This window comes from Cucumis sativus, chromosome 3 (assembly GCF_000004075.3).
Source record: "Cucumis sativus cultivar 9930 chromosome 3, Cucumber_9930_V3, whole genome shotgun sequence".
Taxonomy (NCBI): Eukaryota; Viridiplantae; Streptophyta; class Magnoliopsida; order Cucurbitales; family Cucurbitaceae; genus Cucumis; species Cucumis sativus.
Window position 1 is genome coordinate 8,501,101 of NC_026657.2, and position 16,361 is coordinate 8,517,461.

The 16,361-nt window shown below is 36.2% G+C and overlaps 4 protein-coding genes across 6 annotated transcripts; 2 read left to right on the plus strand and 2 right to left on the minus strand.

The window, feature by feature from the left end:
* Positions 1 to 513: 513 nt before the first annotated feature.
* LOC101209164 (trihelix transcription factor ASIL2) lies at positions 514 to 2,437 on the minus strand. The gene has a single exon (XM_004133930.3). The coding sequence runs from the start codon at positions 2,026 to 2,028 to the stop codon at positions 928 to 930; it is 1,101 nt and encodes a 366-aa protein (XP_004133978.1). The 5' UTR covers positions 2,029 to 2,437; the 3' UTR covers positions 514 to 927.
* A 1,440-nt stretch (positions 2,438 to 3,877) lies between these two features.
* Positions 3,878 to 6,884, plus strand: LOC101203054 (heat stress transcription factor A-5). The gene is made up of 2 exons (XM_004134323.3): positions 3,878 to 4,388; positions 5,088 to 6,884. The coding sequence occupies exons 1-2, from the start codon at positions 4,161 to 4,163 to the stop codon at positions 6,261 to 6,263; spliced, it is 1,404 nt and encodes a 467-aa protein (XP_004134371.1). The 5' UTR covers positions 3,878 to 4,160; the 3' UTR covers positions 6,264 to 6,884.
* Positions 6,885 to 10,664: 3,780 nt separating this feature from the next.
* Positions 10,665 to 13,495, plus strand: LOC105434825 (protein RALF-like 24). Of its 3 annotated transcripts, none has more exons than XM_031882746.1 (2): positions 10,665 to 11,204; positions 12,211 to 13,212. In XM_031882746.1, the coding sequence occupies exon 1, from the start codon at positions 10,776 to 10,778 to the stop codon at positions 11,157 to 11,159; it is 384 nt and encodes a 127-aa protein (XP_031738606.1). In that variant the 5' UTR covers positions 10,665 to 10,775; the 3' UTR covers positions 11,160 to 11,204; positions 12,211 to 13,212. The 3 variants fall into 3 exon arrangements, with proteins under 3 accessions (XP_031738606.1, XP_011650864.1, XP_011650863.1); XM_011652562.2 differs by lacking the exon at positions 12,211 to 13,212 and adding an exon at positions 13,237 to 13,495 and having other exon boundaries at positions 10,666 to 11,199; XM_011652561.2 differs by lacking the exon at positions 12,211 to 13,212 and adding an exon at positions 13,237 to 13,495 and having other exon boundaries at positions 10,673 to 11,204.
* Positions 13,496 to 14,290: 795 nt separating this feature from the next.
* Positions 14,291 to 16,361, minus strand: LOC101209658 (adenosylhomocysteinase). The gene is made up of 2 exons (XM_004133931.3): positions 15,476 to 16,361; positions 14,291 to 15,353 (listed from the first exon to the last, which is right to left on the minus strand). The coding sequence occupies exons 1-2, from the start codon at positions 16,184 to 16,186 to the stop codon at positions 14,607 to 14,609; spliced, it is 1,458 nt and encodes a 485-aa protein (XP_004133979.1). The 5' UTR covers positions 16,187 to 16,361; the 3' UTR covers positions 14,291 to 14,606.

Below are 16,361 nucleotides of genomic sequence, written 5' to 3' on the forward strand. Positions count from 1 at the left end.
GTTAAAAAATGTTGAAATTTGAACCTGTGATATAGTGAAAATGTATAATTTTTTTTCTACTGTTCTACTAAATTCTCCATTTTGTGTTCAAAGAAGATACAAGCTTTGCAAAAATGAGCTTTAAAAACCATAATTTTATCTGTAGAAGCACTTAGAAAAAATTGCATTCTTAAAATCACTCCCAATTTGGCAAATCACATTTTAGAAAAGCACTTTCCATCCCCTTATATATCTTATACTTTAAATCACACGAACTGCCTCAGAAACAAAGAAACTGGGCATGAACACAAACTCAGAAATCCCAAAAGGGAAATTGGCATTTAGTCCCTGAGTATGAAACCATAGGAATGAATGAATTGTCATTTTAAATTAACCTGAAAATAGAATAAGGTTTACCTTTTTCTTATCAAAATGGTCAGACAATGCCACCAATTCATCCAAGAAATCCAAACACCTGCTTCATCAACTTCACATAAACTTAAAGAAAGAGAAAGAGAAAAAGAAAAAAGGGAATTTGGCCATAGTATGAATTTTTATTCACAATTTGAAGTTCTCTTCAGCATGTTTGGAAGCTACAAGCTGCAACAAGTTCAGAAGCTTCAACAGAACAAACAGGAAGAAGCTTTTTTATCCATACTAAACAGTGATCAACAAACAATGAGACTTGAAACAAACTGAATAATTTACCTCTATATTGTGAAAATTTACCAAGGTTCTTTTTTATATGGCTACATTGATTAGACAATAACAATCTAGCTAATCCAGTCAAAGATGTAGAGAACGATGTAAATAAAGAAGAAAAAAGTGGAATAAAAACAACAAAAGTCTAGAGAAAGAACCTAACTATGATCATTCTGAGAAGAATGAAGAAACTCCATTTGGAATTGAAGCAGATTGAGCCCAAAAATGGAGGAAAAGGAAGCCAATTTAGGCTTCAGGAGATGGGATTCTCTTGGTTTTCTTCTTGTTTTCAGTAACTGCCTTAGCAAAAGCCTCCACAATCCGCTGCTGTGAATCCAGAATCATTTCTGTTCGTTTAATCTCCATCTCCATTCTCATAGCTTCGATCTCTCTAGCCATTTCCATCTTCATCCTCTCCATTCTCACAAACCCATCTCCCAAAGTTTTAATGGCGGACACCATCTCTGCAACTGGATCTCGTTCCCTTTCCCTTTCCCCTCTCTTCCCTGTCACCGGCCTCACCGGATTCGACTCCCTCACAACTCTAGTCCCAAAATTAACGGCGGCAGGGTTCATCCCTGAAACCGGATTTGAATTAGGGTTCATCTTTTGTTCAGCTTTCGGATAACTTTTCAACCCTGGTTGCGCAATACTCACACCAGTCGGAATTCGAATCCGAAACCCTCCGGCAGCAGCAGCGGCAGCGGCTACATCTCCACCACTTCCACCACCACCACCACCACTGTTCATTCCATTCCCATACAATTTCCTCGCACTCCGAGTCGCCGAAGCCCCAGCATTCCTAAACTCTTCATAAAGTTCCTGATCATCTTCCTCCTCTTCCTCCTCCTCCTCCCCACCGCTATCCGATTCCTCCGGTTTCGCAGACGGTCCTTTCTCCATAGCATCCATCCGCTTAAAATGAACCCACGAAGACGTAAATCGCGAAAGCGGCATAGACCTAGCCCGTTGAAGCTCCGTACGGTAGCGTTTACGAAGCTTCTCCATCTTATGACGACACTGCACGGCGGTCTTGGGCGGCGATGCATTAGGACATCGATGAGAAACAGAATCGGCAACATCCTGCCAGTGAGTAGCCTTGAGATTACCCCGACGAAGAGAATACCACTTATCCCTATAGGAATCAATTAAAGCAATCGTCTCTTCATGAGACCAGCAGGGAGGCGGAAGACGGCGAGAGGAAGCCGTAGCCTGCGGCGGTGGATTGGAGGGAGGAGGCAAAGGAGCAGAAAGGGTAAGAGCCTGAAGGGGGTTAGAAGGATGGGAAGAAGAAGGGGGAGATCCATCGATGGGAGAAGAAGGAGAAGCCATAGGAGAGGAAACCATGAGAGATCTAGAGAGAGATGGGAAGGGGAAAAGGGTAGATCTGGAGAGGAGAGAGAGGAAGCGGCGGAGAGAGAGAAAGAGAAAGGGAAGGAGGAGGAGGATTTAGAGGAAGAGGCCACCGCTAAGGGGGGAGGGCTAAGGTGCGCCGGGGGAGGGAGGTGATAAAGTGCGCGTGGGGCGTAGGGGAGTAGTGACATGGCGAAAGGTGATTGGGGGGTGAGTGGTGATGGGGGAGATGGTAAGCCGCCGCTAAGGGTGGGGTGGGTGGAGTGGAGAGAGGGGAAAGAAAGGGTGGATGGCGTTGGCGTGGGGAGTGGGGCTTGTTTGGTGGTAAACCCTCTTTTTCTTTTCTTTTCTTTTTAATTTCATTTTAATTTTACAATTGTGATTTCATTCTTGGCTTTGCCTTCGTTGGTAGGATCCATTTCGGGACTTTTCGGACGCACTCTTTTCTTTCCTATTTTTTATGTGCCCGTTTTTTCTTTCTTTCTATCTCTTTTTGTTTCTTGAAGTGATTTCATTCCGATTATGGTTAAGCGTGATAAATCAAAAAAAACAAGAGAGCTTCTATTAGGATTGATTTCAAACAATATTTTTAAGTGTTAAACTAACCGATTCTTACTCATTGATGTAGAAGTTTGTTTAATCATTTACTAAATCGACTATGGTCAGTTGGTTTTGCCATTACTATGAACACTTCTAATTATGACTGTATTCACTATTTTTAAATTTTGTTTTAATTTAGTTATTGTGTTTTTTAAGCTGGTTTTTCTATTAATTGTATGAGTATGTTAAGTATTTGTGAGCTTCCATGATCGAAATTTAGAAACTTGAATCAAATGGATGGGTCTGACTAGCTTGGTGTTAGAGTTGGGTTAGTGTTTGTCAAAGTTTGAATTGAATCCAACTCGTTTAGTTTGATTTTCAAATGGGTTAGAAATTAATACTCTTTTACTTATCCATTTTCACATAGCATCTTTTACTTTATCTCTCTCCCTTTTTTCGAATAGAGATAGATAAGGATAAGGATGATGAAAATGAGAGTAAGAGGGGTTTAACATTCTTTTTCGTATCTTCGTCAAAAACTAAAATCACTTAAGATTTTATTTTTTATTCACTTTGAATATGATGCGAAATCCATCATCTCAATTTGATATTTGATTTTTATTCCCCTATCAACTTGTGAGTTCTCTTGACAAAAACAAAAAATGTTATATTCTAATAAAAAAACAAACTAACACGGAGGATTTGACTTGCTCCAAATCGATGCATCATTCTTAAACTTTGCTTACCCGACTTGCTATCTCTTTATTACAACCATTAGAGTTTTATTATTTAAAATTTAAGGGTACCTTTGAACATTTAAAAAATAAAAATTGAAAGCTTGTTTAGAATAACTTTAAATTTGTAAGATAAAATTTATCAATAAATGTACAAACTCAACAAATGAACACTGTCGAAAATTGAGTTATTTAGTGTCAACTCATAAAAGTTGATGATTAAACATCCCTTAACCGTTTTAATATTAAAGTGCTCGCAAATGTTTGTATTTTTTCTTATAGAAAAAATGTTTTAAAATACAAAAGTTGGGATATATATTTTTCAAAACATCTTAACTAGCCAAATAGCCTCTAGCTAATTATACTTAATACAACCGTTTATTTTAAAGTACGGATTCGATCTTCATCCCAACAATTGTTCGGTAAAAAAAAACAACGATAATAATAAATATATATATATATATATATATATATATATAACGCCAAAGTAAAAAAAAAAAGAAAACAAAATAACACAAAAGGAAAAAAAAGGAAAGTCTCCCAAACGTAATTAAATGGGAAGGGAAAGAAATTCCAACAACCCCTCAACCCCGTTTTTACGAAGGTCACGGAGACAAATCTTAGGTAACCCATTTTTTCTCAAATTTAAATTTTATTTAGAAAGAGAAAAGAAAAAGGACGAAGAAGCGGGTGGAGCAAAGTCAATCTCGTAGAACCTCACCTGTCGATTACACACCAAAATCAATTTCCCACCATCTTCGTCATCTCCCTCCGCCTAATCTTCATCTCCAATTCCATTTCACCCGCTTCCGGCCATCGATTCACATCCCGATCCGCCGTTCTTCTCATCTAATGGAGGCGGCTGCTGCCGGCGGAGGCACCGGCGGCGCTGGTCCAGCGCCGTTTCTCATCAAAACTTACGATATGGTTGACGACTCTTCCACCGATGAGATCGTCTCGTGGACCTCTTCTAAGAAGAGCTTTGTGGTTTGGAATCCTCCTGAATTCGCCCGCCTTCTTCTTCCAACGTTTTTCAAGCACAGCAACTTCTCCAGCTTCATTCGGCAGCTTAATACCTATGTAAGTTTCTCGAGATGCCTCTTTCGATGACTTCTATCGTCACAATGATTTTATTTTGCTCCTCCTTTTAATTGGGTGTGGAGAATTTTCCATGTTGCGTAATTATGAACTTCATTGCTGTTTTCTCCATCAGTTACTTACTACGTGTTAATACATTTGTCTTATGTGTTTCGGCAATTCTTGATTGTTCTGTATTCATTCGTAGCTTCAACTGATGTAATCCGTTGGGATTTAGCTATTTACTTACTTACTACGAGTTGTGTTGATATCTAATTTACATGTGTTAATTGTATTCCTAGCTTCGAGATTATTAATTAAATTGTTGGTTTTCTGAGAAAAAAGTTCTACTAGATCTCTGTAGTTGAGGTACTACTACAAGAGAATTATCTCCACTTTCCCTTGCACTCCCAATTGAATGTTATGTGATTCGTCTACTCATAAATGAATGGAGATTTGGCTGGAACTTGTTTTGCTGGGTACTATATAATTTCTTTATCTCTAGATGGTCTTTATGTACTGGGAATTATCTTTCCATATGTTATGCTGAAATCTATTGAATGGTTTCTGTTGTACACATAGTTTTATAAGAAAATTGTTTCATTCTCTTGTTTTGAAAAGCTGAACCGACCAATTTCATAATCACAGTAACTTGCAAATGAAGTAGCCTAAACTTTCCAGTTTTGAAAATTTTGATGGCAGGGGTTTCGGAAGATCGATTCTGAGAAGTGGGAATTTGCAAATGAAGATTTTATAAAGGATCAAAAGCACCTGCTGAAAAACATCCACCGTCGGAAACCAATTCACAGTCACAGTAATCCTCAAGGATCTCACATCGATCCAGAAAGAGCTGCTTTTGAAGATGAAATAGAGAGGCTAGCACGTGAAAAAACTACACTTGAAACCAACATATCAAGATTCAAACAGCAAAAATCAACTGCTAAACTTCAGTTGCAAGATCTAACGGTGAAGGTGGAAAGCATGGAAAAAAGGCAGAAGAATTTATTGGCATTTTTAGAAAAGGCTGTTCAGAACCCTTCTTTTGTTGAACATCTTGCTCGAAGGGTCGAGTCTATGGACTTTACAGCATTTAAGAAGAAGAGACGACTGCCTTCAGCTGATCTTTCACAGCCAGTCGTAGAAAATAGTTTTTTGGATAACCATAGTAGTTCCAGATCTGAGTCTGGGAATATTTTTCATCAAGATTTTTCACAAAAGCTAAGATTAGAAACCTCATGTGCATCAGATATCAACTTAATTTCACGTAGCACCCAGAGTTCAAACGAAGAAGGGGGCAGTTCACAAAGACAGTTGTCAAAGTTTGATACTAGAGCTGTCCAAGAAAATATTCATTTTGCAGTTGAAACACTAGATCTCTCAGACACTGGGACATCGTTTATATTGAGAAGGGATTCATCTTTGTCAGGGAAATCACACAATGACGATAGTCCATGTCTACACTCGTTACAACCAAGTGTTAGTTCCAAAGAAGATGGAGAAAGTCACATCTCATGTCAATTAAATCTCACTCTTGCATCGTCTTCCCTGCGAATCAATGACACTGCTTGTTCAGTTCGAATGCCACAACTGGGTCAAAATGTTCGAAAATTCCCAGATTCAAAAGTAAATTCAAATGGAAAGGAATCAGATGTGAGACTGTTCACTAAAAACATAAATCTAGACGAGGGGAGTACTCCAGTTTGTCCTCAAGAGACCTCCAATAACAATCACGGCCCTCCAGCTGCTTCTATCAGGGCCAATGATGTTTTCTGGGAACGGTTACTTACTGAAAGACCGGGCTGTCCTGAAAGTGAAGAGGCAAGTTCCAATTACAGAGCGAATCCGTTCAAGGAGCCAGATGATGGGACTGTTCACTAAAAACATAAATCTCAATGAGGGGACTACTCCGTTTTGTCCTCAAGAGACCTCAAATAACAATCACGGACCTCCAGCTGCTTCGATCAGGGTCAATGATGTTTTCTGGGAACAGTTCCTTAATGAAAGACCGTGTTGTTCCAAAAGTGAATATGCAAGTTCTAATTACAGGGCAAATTCATGCAAGGAGCCAGATGATGGGAGACCGGGCCTATCTCTTTGACCATAAAGGTAATTTCCAACCGTTTCTAACAGTTTACATCTGTTTCTATGATACAATAAGTGAGTTCTGACTAGGATTTGCGGTTACTTCCTACAATTGCTCTGTGATTTTTTGGAGTTACTTGTACGCTGTTGCTACAAGTTCTTCTTGATGCGTTGTAACCGTGTATAATGTTGTTCATTCATGCATAATTCATAATTAGGTAGGTAAATCTACAACTTACTAAATACCTTAGCATAGAGATGTCTTCACCACACCTTACCTTGAGTACTTCGGCTGTATATTTATGGAAATTTTGCTAATAAACACACACTTACGTCTGCTGGGTTGCTTGGCCATTTTGGCCAAGAGAGTCCATTGTCTATTGAATAAATTGTCTTGGAGCCTGTGAATTCACTTTATTTGTCTCTCTGTGGTGTTTGGGTTAGAGTGTATTATATTTCTTAAAAAGTCAATCCAGACATGCACTTAATAATTATGAAGAAACTATTAGATTTTAAATAGGTGACTACGTGGCTTGAATCTATTTACTCTTTCTTAGTCTACATTAACTTCTATCGATCTCCTTGAATAAAACATTCTACAATGTAGCTATAAAACACTTAGTTCATTGACCCAAAATAAATAAATAAAAATCTAAGCTTTGAAGTTGTTGTATAAGCACCATGTTTTTTAGTTGGCATGTTAAAAAAATCTTCAAAAGAGCTAATTATAGTTTCTTCTCTTCCCATTGGAACTTTAGAAGCCGTATCCTCATTACTAAGTTACAGCAATGTGACATACGTGGTATATTATATTGACAGTACAATGAAAGTGTGGGATCAAACTTTGATGTTAATATTTTCTAGATATTCGTTATTTAATTTTAGTTGCTATAATGGGGATTGGTGCTGTTCTTGTTGTAGTGATTGCAATTGCCTTTAATGAACAAAATGGGGAACAGCCACAAGTTGAGAATGACCCTCTGACCCTACCAAAAATAATGGCAAAACCCAATCCCTTCATCTCTTATCCTTATGAGTTGCAATGTTTCAATGCGTTGTGGATTTTGGCTCTTGCCCACTTCATCTCTTTTTTCTTTTTCCCATTTTGGTTAAATTTTGTTACTGTCATTTAACTGAAGTTGAGGATAGTTCAATATTCGACACTTAGTTTACCGCTGAAAAGACAAATAAACGTAAACGTATCATTGTTGAGATGGCTATTAAACTACTCGTTAAGAATGAATTTGGCTTGAAAAATGAGTGCTTAGAAACCAATTGAAGAGTTTGTTTGGATTGATTTAAAGAAAATTTGTTTTACAATAAACTCATTTTTGTTTAAACTTTTTTTTTTTTTTTTGTTTAAAATACATTTAAAAATGGAACATTTTAGTTTTTTTCTTTTCAAAATAACTTGTTTTCTAAATTAAATACTTGAAAATGTAATCCAAACAAGTAATAGTGAAATTTGGATTTATCAAATGCCTCTAAATCTCAATTTCTTCATTTATGTTTTGAAGCCTCTAAATCTCAATTTCTTCATTTATGTTCCAAAGGGTAGGAATGAGCAAAGGGAGCCGAAAAAGCGACAATTTCAAACTTCAATCCAATGACCATCGATCCCTTGTTGTTAAAAGACAAATTCAAAATAATGAAGAATATAACATTATTTTTTAAAAATTATAAATATAGCGAATGATATGAACATATAATAGAATTTTTGCTATATTTTGATAAAAGTCGTTTGCTATGTTTTGATAAAAGTTGTTAGAGACCAAATAATAGGTCTAATTAATTGAATCATATCTAAAAGAGATAGTTGCAAATTTAGCACTTAGTTTCAAAATAATTAAGTATATAACAACATTTTCACAAATTTGTAAATATAATAAAACTTGTCAAATTCTATCAGCGATAAGAGTCTATTACAAGTTGAATGATAGTTTTGCTATATTTGTAATTTTTTAAAAATATTTATATTTAATTATTATTCATAAAATCGCTATAAATTACTCTTAGCATATATAAAATGGAAGCCCAAGCCCAAATACAGGCCCATAACATATAATAGCTGTCGTTGCATAGTCGTCATCGGTCAAAGAGTCAATCCTTCTTTGCTATATATACACCTTGCCGCCACCGCTCATCGTTAAAAAAACTCCGGCGAGACTCTCTATTGGAATCATTACAACAAAGCTAGCTAAGCCATGAAGCGACGGGGCGATGAACTGATACTGTACGAATGACGACGAAGTGAAGTATTGTAGCTTCTTCTGAAGAGTTCTTCATTGCTAGCATTCTATTCTGCGAGTTTCTCGAGCTACTTCATCTCTTCCATCGTTTATAGGGTATTTTTTCATCACAGAACCTCTTCAAAAGGAGATATTTATTATCTTCCAAGATATATTGGCTTCAAACCATTCAGTTGCTTTGATGATGGACTTCCAAGGAGATTTGGGAGTCTGGGACTGCAATATCTACTATTGGTAGGGATATCTCCCATGGAGGATTGATTGTATTTAGCCAATATAAGCCTTTTCCACAATGGATTATCTTTGTTATTCGTTATAGAAACGCCACAGCCATATTTACAAAGTAGCGCATAATTAGTTTCTTCCATATTCTGTTGATGTCCAGCCCCCCTTTTTTCTTTTTGTTTGGTTACAATTTCCCATCTAAGAAGACGAGAATTGAAACCACCAGTCTATCCTTCCAAAGCAAATTTCTCCTCTGCCTTTCCATGTTCTTTGAAAACAGATAGCAAATGAGTATGGAGGGTTGAATAAGCTAAGGCTCAGTTTTTCCTCCTTCTGATATGGTTGAATGTTTCCTGTTGCTAAGCCTTCCTCCTAATATTCTCCTAATTACTATAGTCCCAGAACGATCTTCATTGGGTTTTTCAAGACATAATCAGTAGGGAGAATCTGATTGCCAACAAATTCAGCTCTTTCTCTGTTCACGTTAATGGCCGTAATGGAGCACTTTTGAGATTTACATAATGATACTAAACCTATATGTGAGCATGACAAATCAAGAAATCAACTTCTGCTAAAACGATTTGGTTGAAAAATCAACACCCTCAACTGATTATCACCCTCTGAATATATTAATTACCATCTACCTATACATTTGGTTTAATTCTTTTATTCCTTTTGCAAATTGGATCAGTATACTTAAAAAACATGGTGGAAATTGGAATAGACCTAACCCACCCTCCAAAACAAACGTCAAAGGCAAGGCAAATTGATTGTCTTTGACCAAAATGGCCCTCTTTTCTTTGTTTTCTGCCTTTTCATTTATTAGGTAATTGTAATAGACCTCACTTCACAAATAATAATTAAAATATAACATCATTTTAAAAAATTGTAAAAATAGACCCATATACCAATATTCATAACATGGTTTATTCGTGATAAACTTTTACGACCGATAAAATTTGACAAATTTTATTATATTTATAAAATTTTTAAAATGTTACTATATAATTATTCTGAATTTAATTAGTAAATTTGCATCTATTTCTAGTTTATTTGCATTATAATTAATGATCGGGTCGGGCCTTGAATTTATGCCCAAAATCCACCGACAAAGCTCAGTGGTTGGGATTTCGGCCCTTAGTGGTCCATTCCATTCTCACTATATAATTCAATTTTTCTCTCTTTTAATTTTCAAGTTTTGTTTTGGTATTTAGCTGAGTCAAATATAAATAAATAAATAAATCATGTGATGTAATTTTTTTTGGGGAAACTATAGATTTTTTTTAGAAAAAATACAAAATGAATAATTGTTAGCAATTATATTCTCAATTTATTAAATTTTAAATTATTCTTAGAAATAAATGTCAATTTTGGTGGAGAATAAATGGTGGTTTTAAAGTTTGATTATATTTTAATTTTGACAATGGTTATTGTAAAATGGTCTTTTTCGAATAAAGTTTTTATTTTTAGAAAAAGATTTAGATGCTTGTTATTAATGAAAACAATATTTGTAAATAAAGTAGGTGTGTTTAACATTTTCAATGAAATTTATATAATTTTAAGAATATGATTTAATGTCATAAAATTATATGCAAAATTCTTTTGTGTGAGAATTATGAGCTGTGGTTGACAAAATGGGTTACATCCAACCTCTGTTGTTGATAGAGAAAGGTTTTGGTTTTCATTATAAATTTATGGGTTTTAACATTGAAACAAATGCAAAAGCATTACTATTTATGAGCATCCAACCAATAAAGAATCTCACATTTCAGAGCTTATATTGCTGGTGAAAGAAGACGAAACAGTGAAAAAACAAAAACAATTTCCCTTCAAAATGGCAAAATCCCTTTTCCTCTTCTTCCTCTTTTCCATCATTTTCCCACTTGTTTTCCTTCAAACCCATTTCTCATTTTGCGATGCGATTCTTGATCTCAGATCTTTTAAGGGTAGTGAAATGGAGGTAATGGCAAAAGGGGTTTGCAATCAGAAGATCGGTGAGTGTTTGACTGACCCAGAAATGGAATCAGAAATCAGTAGAAGAGTTCTGATGATGCAGAAGAAGTATATAAGCTATGATACACTTAGAAGGGACATGGTTCCTTGTTCAAGACCAGGTGTTTCGTATTATGAATGTCATCCTGGTCCAGCAAATTCTTATGACAGAGGCTGTGAAGTCATTACTAGATGTGCCAGAGATGTTCATGACATAAACACTTGATGATGATAATGATGATGGATGGATGGATGGAATGCCACTGGTAAGGTGAGAAATATAGTTGGTATTTAGTATTTACTTTGATTTTTAGAATGTGCCATAATGCTACATTTTGGGTTTTAATGACTGTTCTAATTTGGTGCATTGTTGAGTTTCTAGAGAGATCTGTGGAGAAAACCCTTGAGATTTGACTCTGCTCTCTGATTTTGGGAACTTGAGTCTTTGATTTCGTCTAACAATCCTAATTTAGCTAATTGGAACCTCATTACCGATTTCCTTCTCTTGGGTATTTAGTTGAAGAATGATTTTCTTCTCTGCTTTTCGGGTAATGGAGTTACTGGTTTATGAAGATTAAAGCGACAAGGGAAATGCTTAACTTGATTTGAAGTTGTGATAAAGAATGGGGTTGAGGAATGAAAACAGTGATCTTAGAATGTCAGATATTTTCATAGCTTTGATTCTTTTCGTGGTGTGAAGGAAGCTTAATTTATTACTTAAATAGATAACTTAAATTCGTTGGAAGAGGTAAGTATTATTTTTACTTTTTAGGATCTTGACTCTAATATCAACCAACAAATGATTTCCCCCTGGTTGTTTTTCTTCCCCTTGCACGTATGAACTTGCTTCATTTCTTTGCTGGAAATGGGGATCCATTGATATAAGTAGGATATGGAGATATGAATGTGGGATATGAGGGCGTGAATGTGTTGAAGTCAGCTGCCAATATAGAGAAGAACTAGTCATTTTGACAAAACTAAATCTATTGTGAGAAAGGAAAATATTCTATATTCTAATTCATGGAGTGTGTGTCAAACTAGCTAGTAAAGGGAAAACTGTTGTGACAGTTTCCTTCTTTTGAGACCATTCCCAACATCTATCATATCATCAATCGGAGGCAGTTCTTCCTCCTCCAAACCGCCCGTTTGCCAGATGAAAGTCGTTTGCCATACTTCGTTTTCATCATCATGTGCAACGAATGCATCTCCTCTATCATTTGTTTCATATTTTTTCCCAAAACAGGTAGCCATATTCTTACTCATTCCTCCAATTTCAGCCTCAGTTGCTCCCAAATGTACCTCTGTCCATTTCTGTGTCATCTTCTTCCACCTCTCCTGGATGCATGCTCTGCTACCCCACTTGTAAGGATACTTCTTACTATATTCTATAATTAACTTTGAAGAACATGATGACTAGGGAAAACTACCCAGCCGATTTGTGAGGGTTAGTAATCTCTTCCACAAGAACTATATTGAGGGTGTTTGGAGCATTGCCTATCCTAAAACTACAATAATTAGAGGCCTTAAACAGAGTATTTTTCATTGCAATGCTTAAGAAAATATAGGATTAAAGATTTATCTGACAAAGATAGTAACATTTTTAGTACACCACTGGAATGCAAGTAGAATGTTTGAACTTACGATCTATAATTCTATGAACTCAAGGTTCATTTGTTTTCACTATTTTCAATCATGAGCACTGTTTGGTCCTTTTAATATAGGTTTTTTGTATTTTGCCAGTGAAAATTGGTTTCTCACTTGTGCATTTTTTTTCACATTTCTTTTAAATGTCTAGTATAAAATGTTGAATTAAAACTAGAAACCATATGGTTATGCCCAAATTGCTCTTTACCATTTTACATACAAAATTTGAATTTCATTTCTCAACCCCAATTTTGGAAGGGTGGATTCTGAACTCTGTAAGTCACTTGTGGAGAAACGTATTGTTCTTACTAGAGTAGCTCTTAAACCTTCAGTGGTCATTATAACTGTGGTATAATGACCAAACCTTAAAATGTAGAAGAAATTTCATTAATTTCACAACATTGACTAAATTTGATATGAATCCTAAAGTATAGGTGAACTAAATTGTTGTTTATCAACATTTATAGACTAAACTATTACTTACATTTAAGTATATGGGGAGATCAAAACTGTAATTTAACCCTTTTTCAACTATCTATTGTTTATGCTTTACATTAACTCGTATATTTTTGCATCTTGATGATTGTTATTCTAAATGGTACTGCTCTCCAACATATCTAATTGATTCTGAGAATATAACTTTTGCAACTTGTTGGCAGCCGTTCAACTGTTGTGCCCAGAAGCAGATATCAACTACAGATTGTTGTTGTTCATTGAGATCGTCAAATCAAGCAAGAAAATTTATGTGCTTTTGTAAAAAGTGGTGTTGAATCTTGTTATGATAACTTGAACAGTTGTTGCTATTAGTAAATGGGAATTGCTTTTGAACACCAGACATTGTACCACAGAGCCTCTGGATCATAGAGAAGAATTTGACCATCTTGTTAAATTCACAAATCATAGCCTCGGCTTGGCTTACCTCTCTTTGGTTCTGTTGCTTCTGCCAGCACATACGAATTTTGTTTTTCATGCAAGTAATAATTTAGACTTTGCATTTTAGTTTATCATGAATTAGTCAAATGTAGTTTAAGTATAAAGACTAGAATTAGCTAAATTTGATGATATTTTTGAAGAACCCACCTCAAAAAGTTGGCTATTGGGGTGGGAGAGAGCCAATTTTCTCCAAAACGTCAACAACTAGGATGGAAAATCAAGCCCTCGGTCATTCCATTTCAAACTGATGTAGGATAAAACATTCCTTTGAAGACAAGTGATTTTGATAAACTTATTTTCCACCTTTTTATTAGGAAAATTGACCCTTTTATTAAGAAAATTGCATTAGATGATAAAAAACTTTAGAAAAAACAACTCATAATAACATCATAATTTTTTTTTTACAAAATAAAAAATAATGGTGAAAAATGGAAAAGAATAAAGTTGTTCAAGGTAGTTTAGTAAGGATTTGAAAACAAACAAGAAAGTCATAATTAAATTCCATGTTTTTAAATTTAATTTTAATTTAAATAGACAATTTTTAAGGAATTGTTATGAATATTCAAAAAAAGAAAAAAGAAAATGACGCAAAGTTTTCAATGAGCTATAAAGAATTATACTACATTTTGTGTTATTTTTGAAAATATCCCCCCAGGATACTATATTTATAAATCATAAAATAAAATAGGTAATTACTAGATATCTGATTTCACTATAATATAAACATATTCATGAGTATTGTGACCCAAACATTCAACCAAAAAGAAATGATCACAAACATTATTATAAAAGTATATATTTATTCGTGAAAAATTAAAAATGAAACTGTTTGTCATTTCTTTGCTTTTATGAAAAGAATGCAGCCAAAACAAACTGCAAGGAAGTAACAACACAACACAAATCCAACCTTATTCAGTCCATTTGATTTTTAGGCAAAAAGAACTTAATCTTTGTCCTAATTAACCAAGTCGAATTCGAATGGAACGAAACCTAGAACTCTATATGATGAAATAATTCTATATAAAAAAAGACAAGAAAAACAACAAACCCGTCCGATCGTTCCAACCGATATCGATCGTCTCACTGGGTGGTCCTTTCAATACCTGTAATGAGCAGGCTTGTAAGGACCTTCAATGGGGACACTGATATAGTCAGCTTGATCCTTACTGAGCTTAGTGAGCTTAGCTCCAAGCTTGCCAAGATGAAGAGCAGCAACTTTTTCATCAAGATGTTTGGGCAAAACGTACACTTTTTTCTCATATTTTCCTGTTTTCCTCTCATTCCAAAGCTCAAGCTGTGCAATCACTTGGTTTGTGAATGAGCAGGACATCACAAAGCTAGGGTGGCCAGTGGCACATCCCAAGTTCATTAGCCGCCCCTCGGCAAGCACGATGATGCCTGTTTTAGTATCCGGGAACACCCACCTATCAGTTTGAGGTTTGATCGTGATGCGCTTCACGTCAGGGAAAGTCTCGAGACCATGCATGTCGATTTCGTTATCGAAGTGACCAATGTTGCTGACTATTGCATTGTTTTTCATCTTCCTCATGTCACTCACCATGATGATGTCCTTGTTGCCTGTGGTGGTGACGAAAATGTCTGCCTCGGAAACGACATCGTTGAGTGTCAAGACCTGGAAGCCTTCCATCAATGCCTGAAGAGCGCAAATTGGGTCAATCTCGGTGACGATCACACGAGCTCCACCTTGTTTGAGGGCAAAAGCACACCCCTTGCCAACATCTCCATAGCCACACACAACAGCAACTTTGCCAGCAATCATAACATCAGTAGCTCTCATCAAACCATCTGGGAGAGAGTGGCGGCAGCCGTACAAGTTATCGAACTGTTTCATCAAGTATTCAAAGCGATTCCCTTTATCAGTCCATGAAATGGCAACAAATATTTATGGAAGATGCGAATGTATTAACTTTTACTGGATCAATAATCCGAGAATATAATTATTACCTTGCTCTTAGTGACAGAATCATTGACATTAATGGCGGGGAATAGCAAAGTTCCATTAGCTTGCATCTGATACAACCTTTTCACACCAGTAGTTGTCTCCTCCGAAACACCGACCAATCTCTCCTTCATCTTGTGGTACCTCTTAGGATCGGTCTTCAATCCATCACGAATAATGGTGAACACAATCTGCAACTCTGAGTTAGTAGTTGAAGAAGGATCCGGTAGCGTCCCTGTTTTTTCATAGATCTCCTCCGCCTTAACTCCTTCGTGAATCAAAAGCGTAACATCTCCACCATCATCGACGATCAGATCGGGACCACCTTCAGGGCCCCAATCCAAGGACCGCTCAGTGCACCACCAATACTCCTGAAGAGTCTCCCCCTTCCAGGCAAACACGGCGGCACTATCACGAGCAATGGCAGCAGCAGCATGGTCCTGAGTCGAGAAAATGTTGCAGGAGCACCAACGAACCTCAGCACCGAGAGCAGTTAGGGTTTCAATGAGGACGGCGGTTTGAATCGTCATGTGAAGAGATCCAGTGATTTTTGCTCCCTTGAAAGGTAGTGCTGGTCCATATTCGGTTCTGCAAGCCATCAATCCAGGCATTTCAACCTCAGCGAGATCAATTTCAAGACGACCAAAATCAGCCTGCGCCATATCCTTGACCTTGTATTCACGGCCAGTGCTGGTTTTGTCTACCAATAGAGACATTGTGATTATCAAAACTGAATCGTAGAATGAACAAACAAAAAAAAGACAAATCAAATTAATTCAAGAAAATGTTTGTTCTTTTCTTTCTTTTCTTTTATTTGAAAATGGCGATCGAGATTTTTGTTAGATTCAGAGGAGTGAAGTGAAGCGAAGCGAGGCGAGGCGAGGAAGATGA

What these genes read in the sequence shown, in the direction of transcription:
- LOC101209658 (XM_004133931.3), bottom strand. Translation starts at nt 16,186, where the DNA reads ATGTCTCTATTGGTAGACAAAACCAGCACTGGCCGTGAATACAAGGTC. An exon ending in ATTCTGTCACTAAGAGCAAG is followed by an intron (nt 15,354 to 15,475) that starts GTAATAATTATA and finishes TTGATGAAACAG; the next exon opens with TTCGATAACTTGTACGGCTG.
- LOC101209164 (XM_004133930.3), bottom strand. Translation starts at nt 2,028, where the DNA reads ATGGTTTCCTCTCCTATGGCTTCTCCTTCTTCTCCCATCGATGGATCT.
- LOC105434825 (XM_031882746.1), top strand. Translation starts at nt 10,776, where the DNA reads ATGGCAAAATCCCTTTTCCTCTTCTTCCTCTTTTCCATCATTTTCCCA.
- LOC101203054 (XM_004134323.3), top strand. Translation starts at nt 4,161, where the DNA reads ATGGAGGCGGCTGCTGCCGGCGGAGGCACCGGCGGCGCTGGTCCAGCG. An exon ending in TTCGGCAGCTTAATACCTAT is followed by an intron (nt 4,389 to 5,087) that starts GTAAGTTTCTCG and finishes TTTTGATGGCAG; the next exon opens with GGGTTTCGGAAGATCGATTC.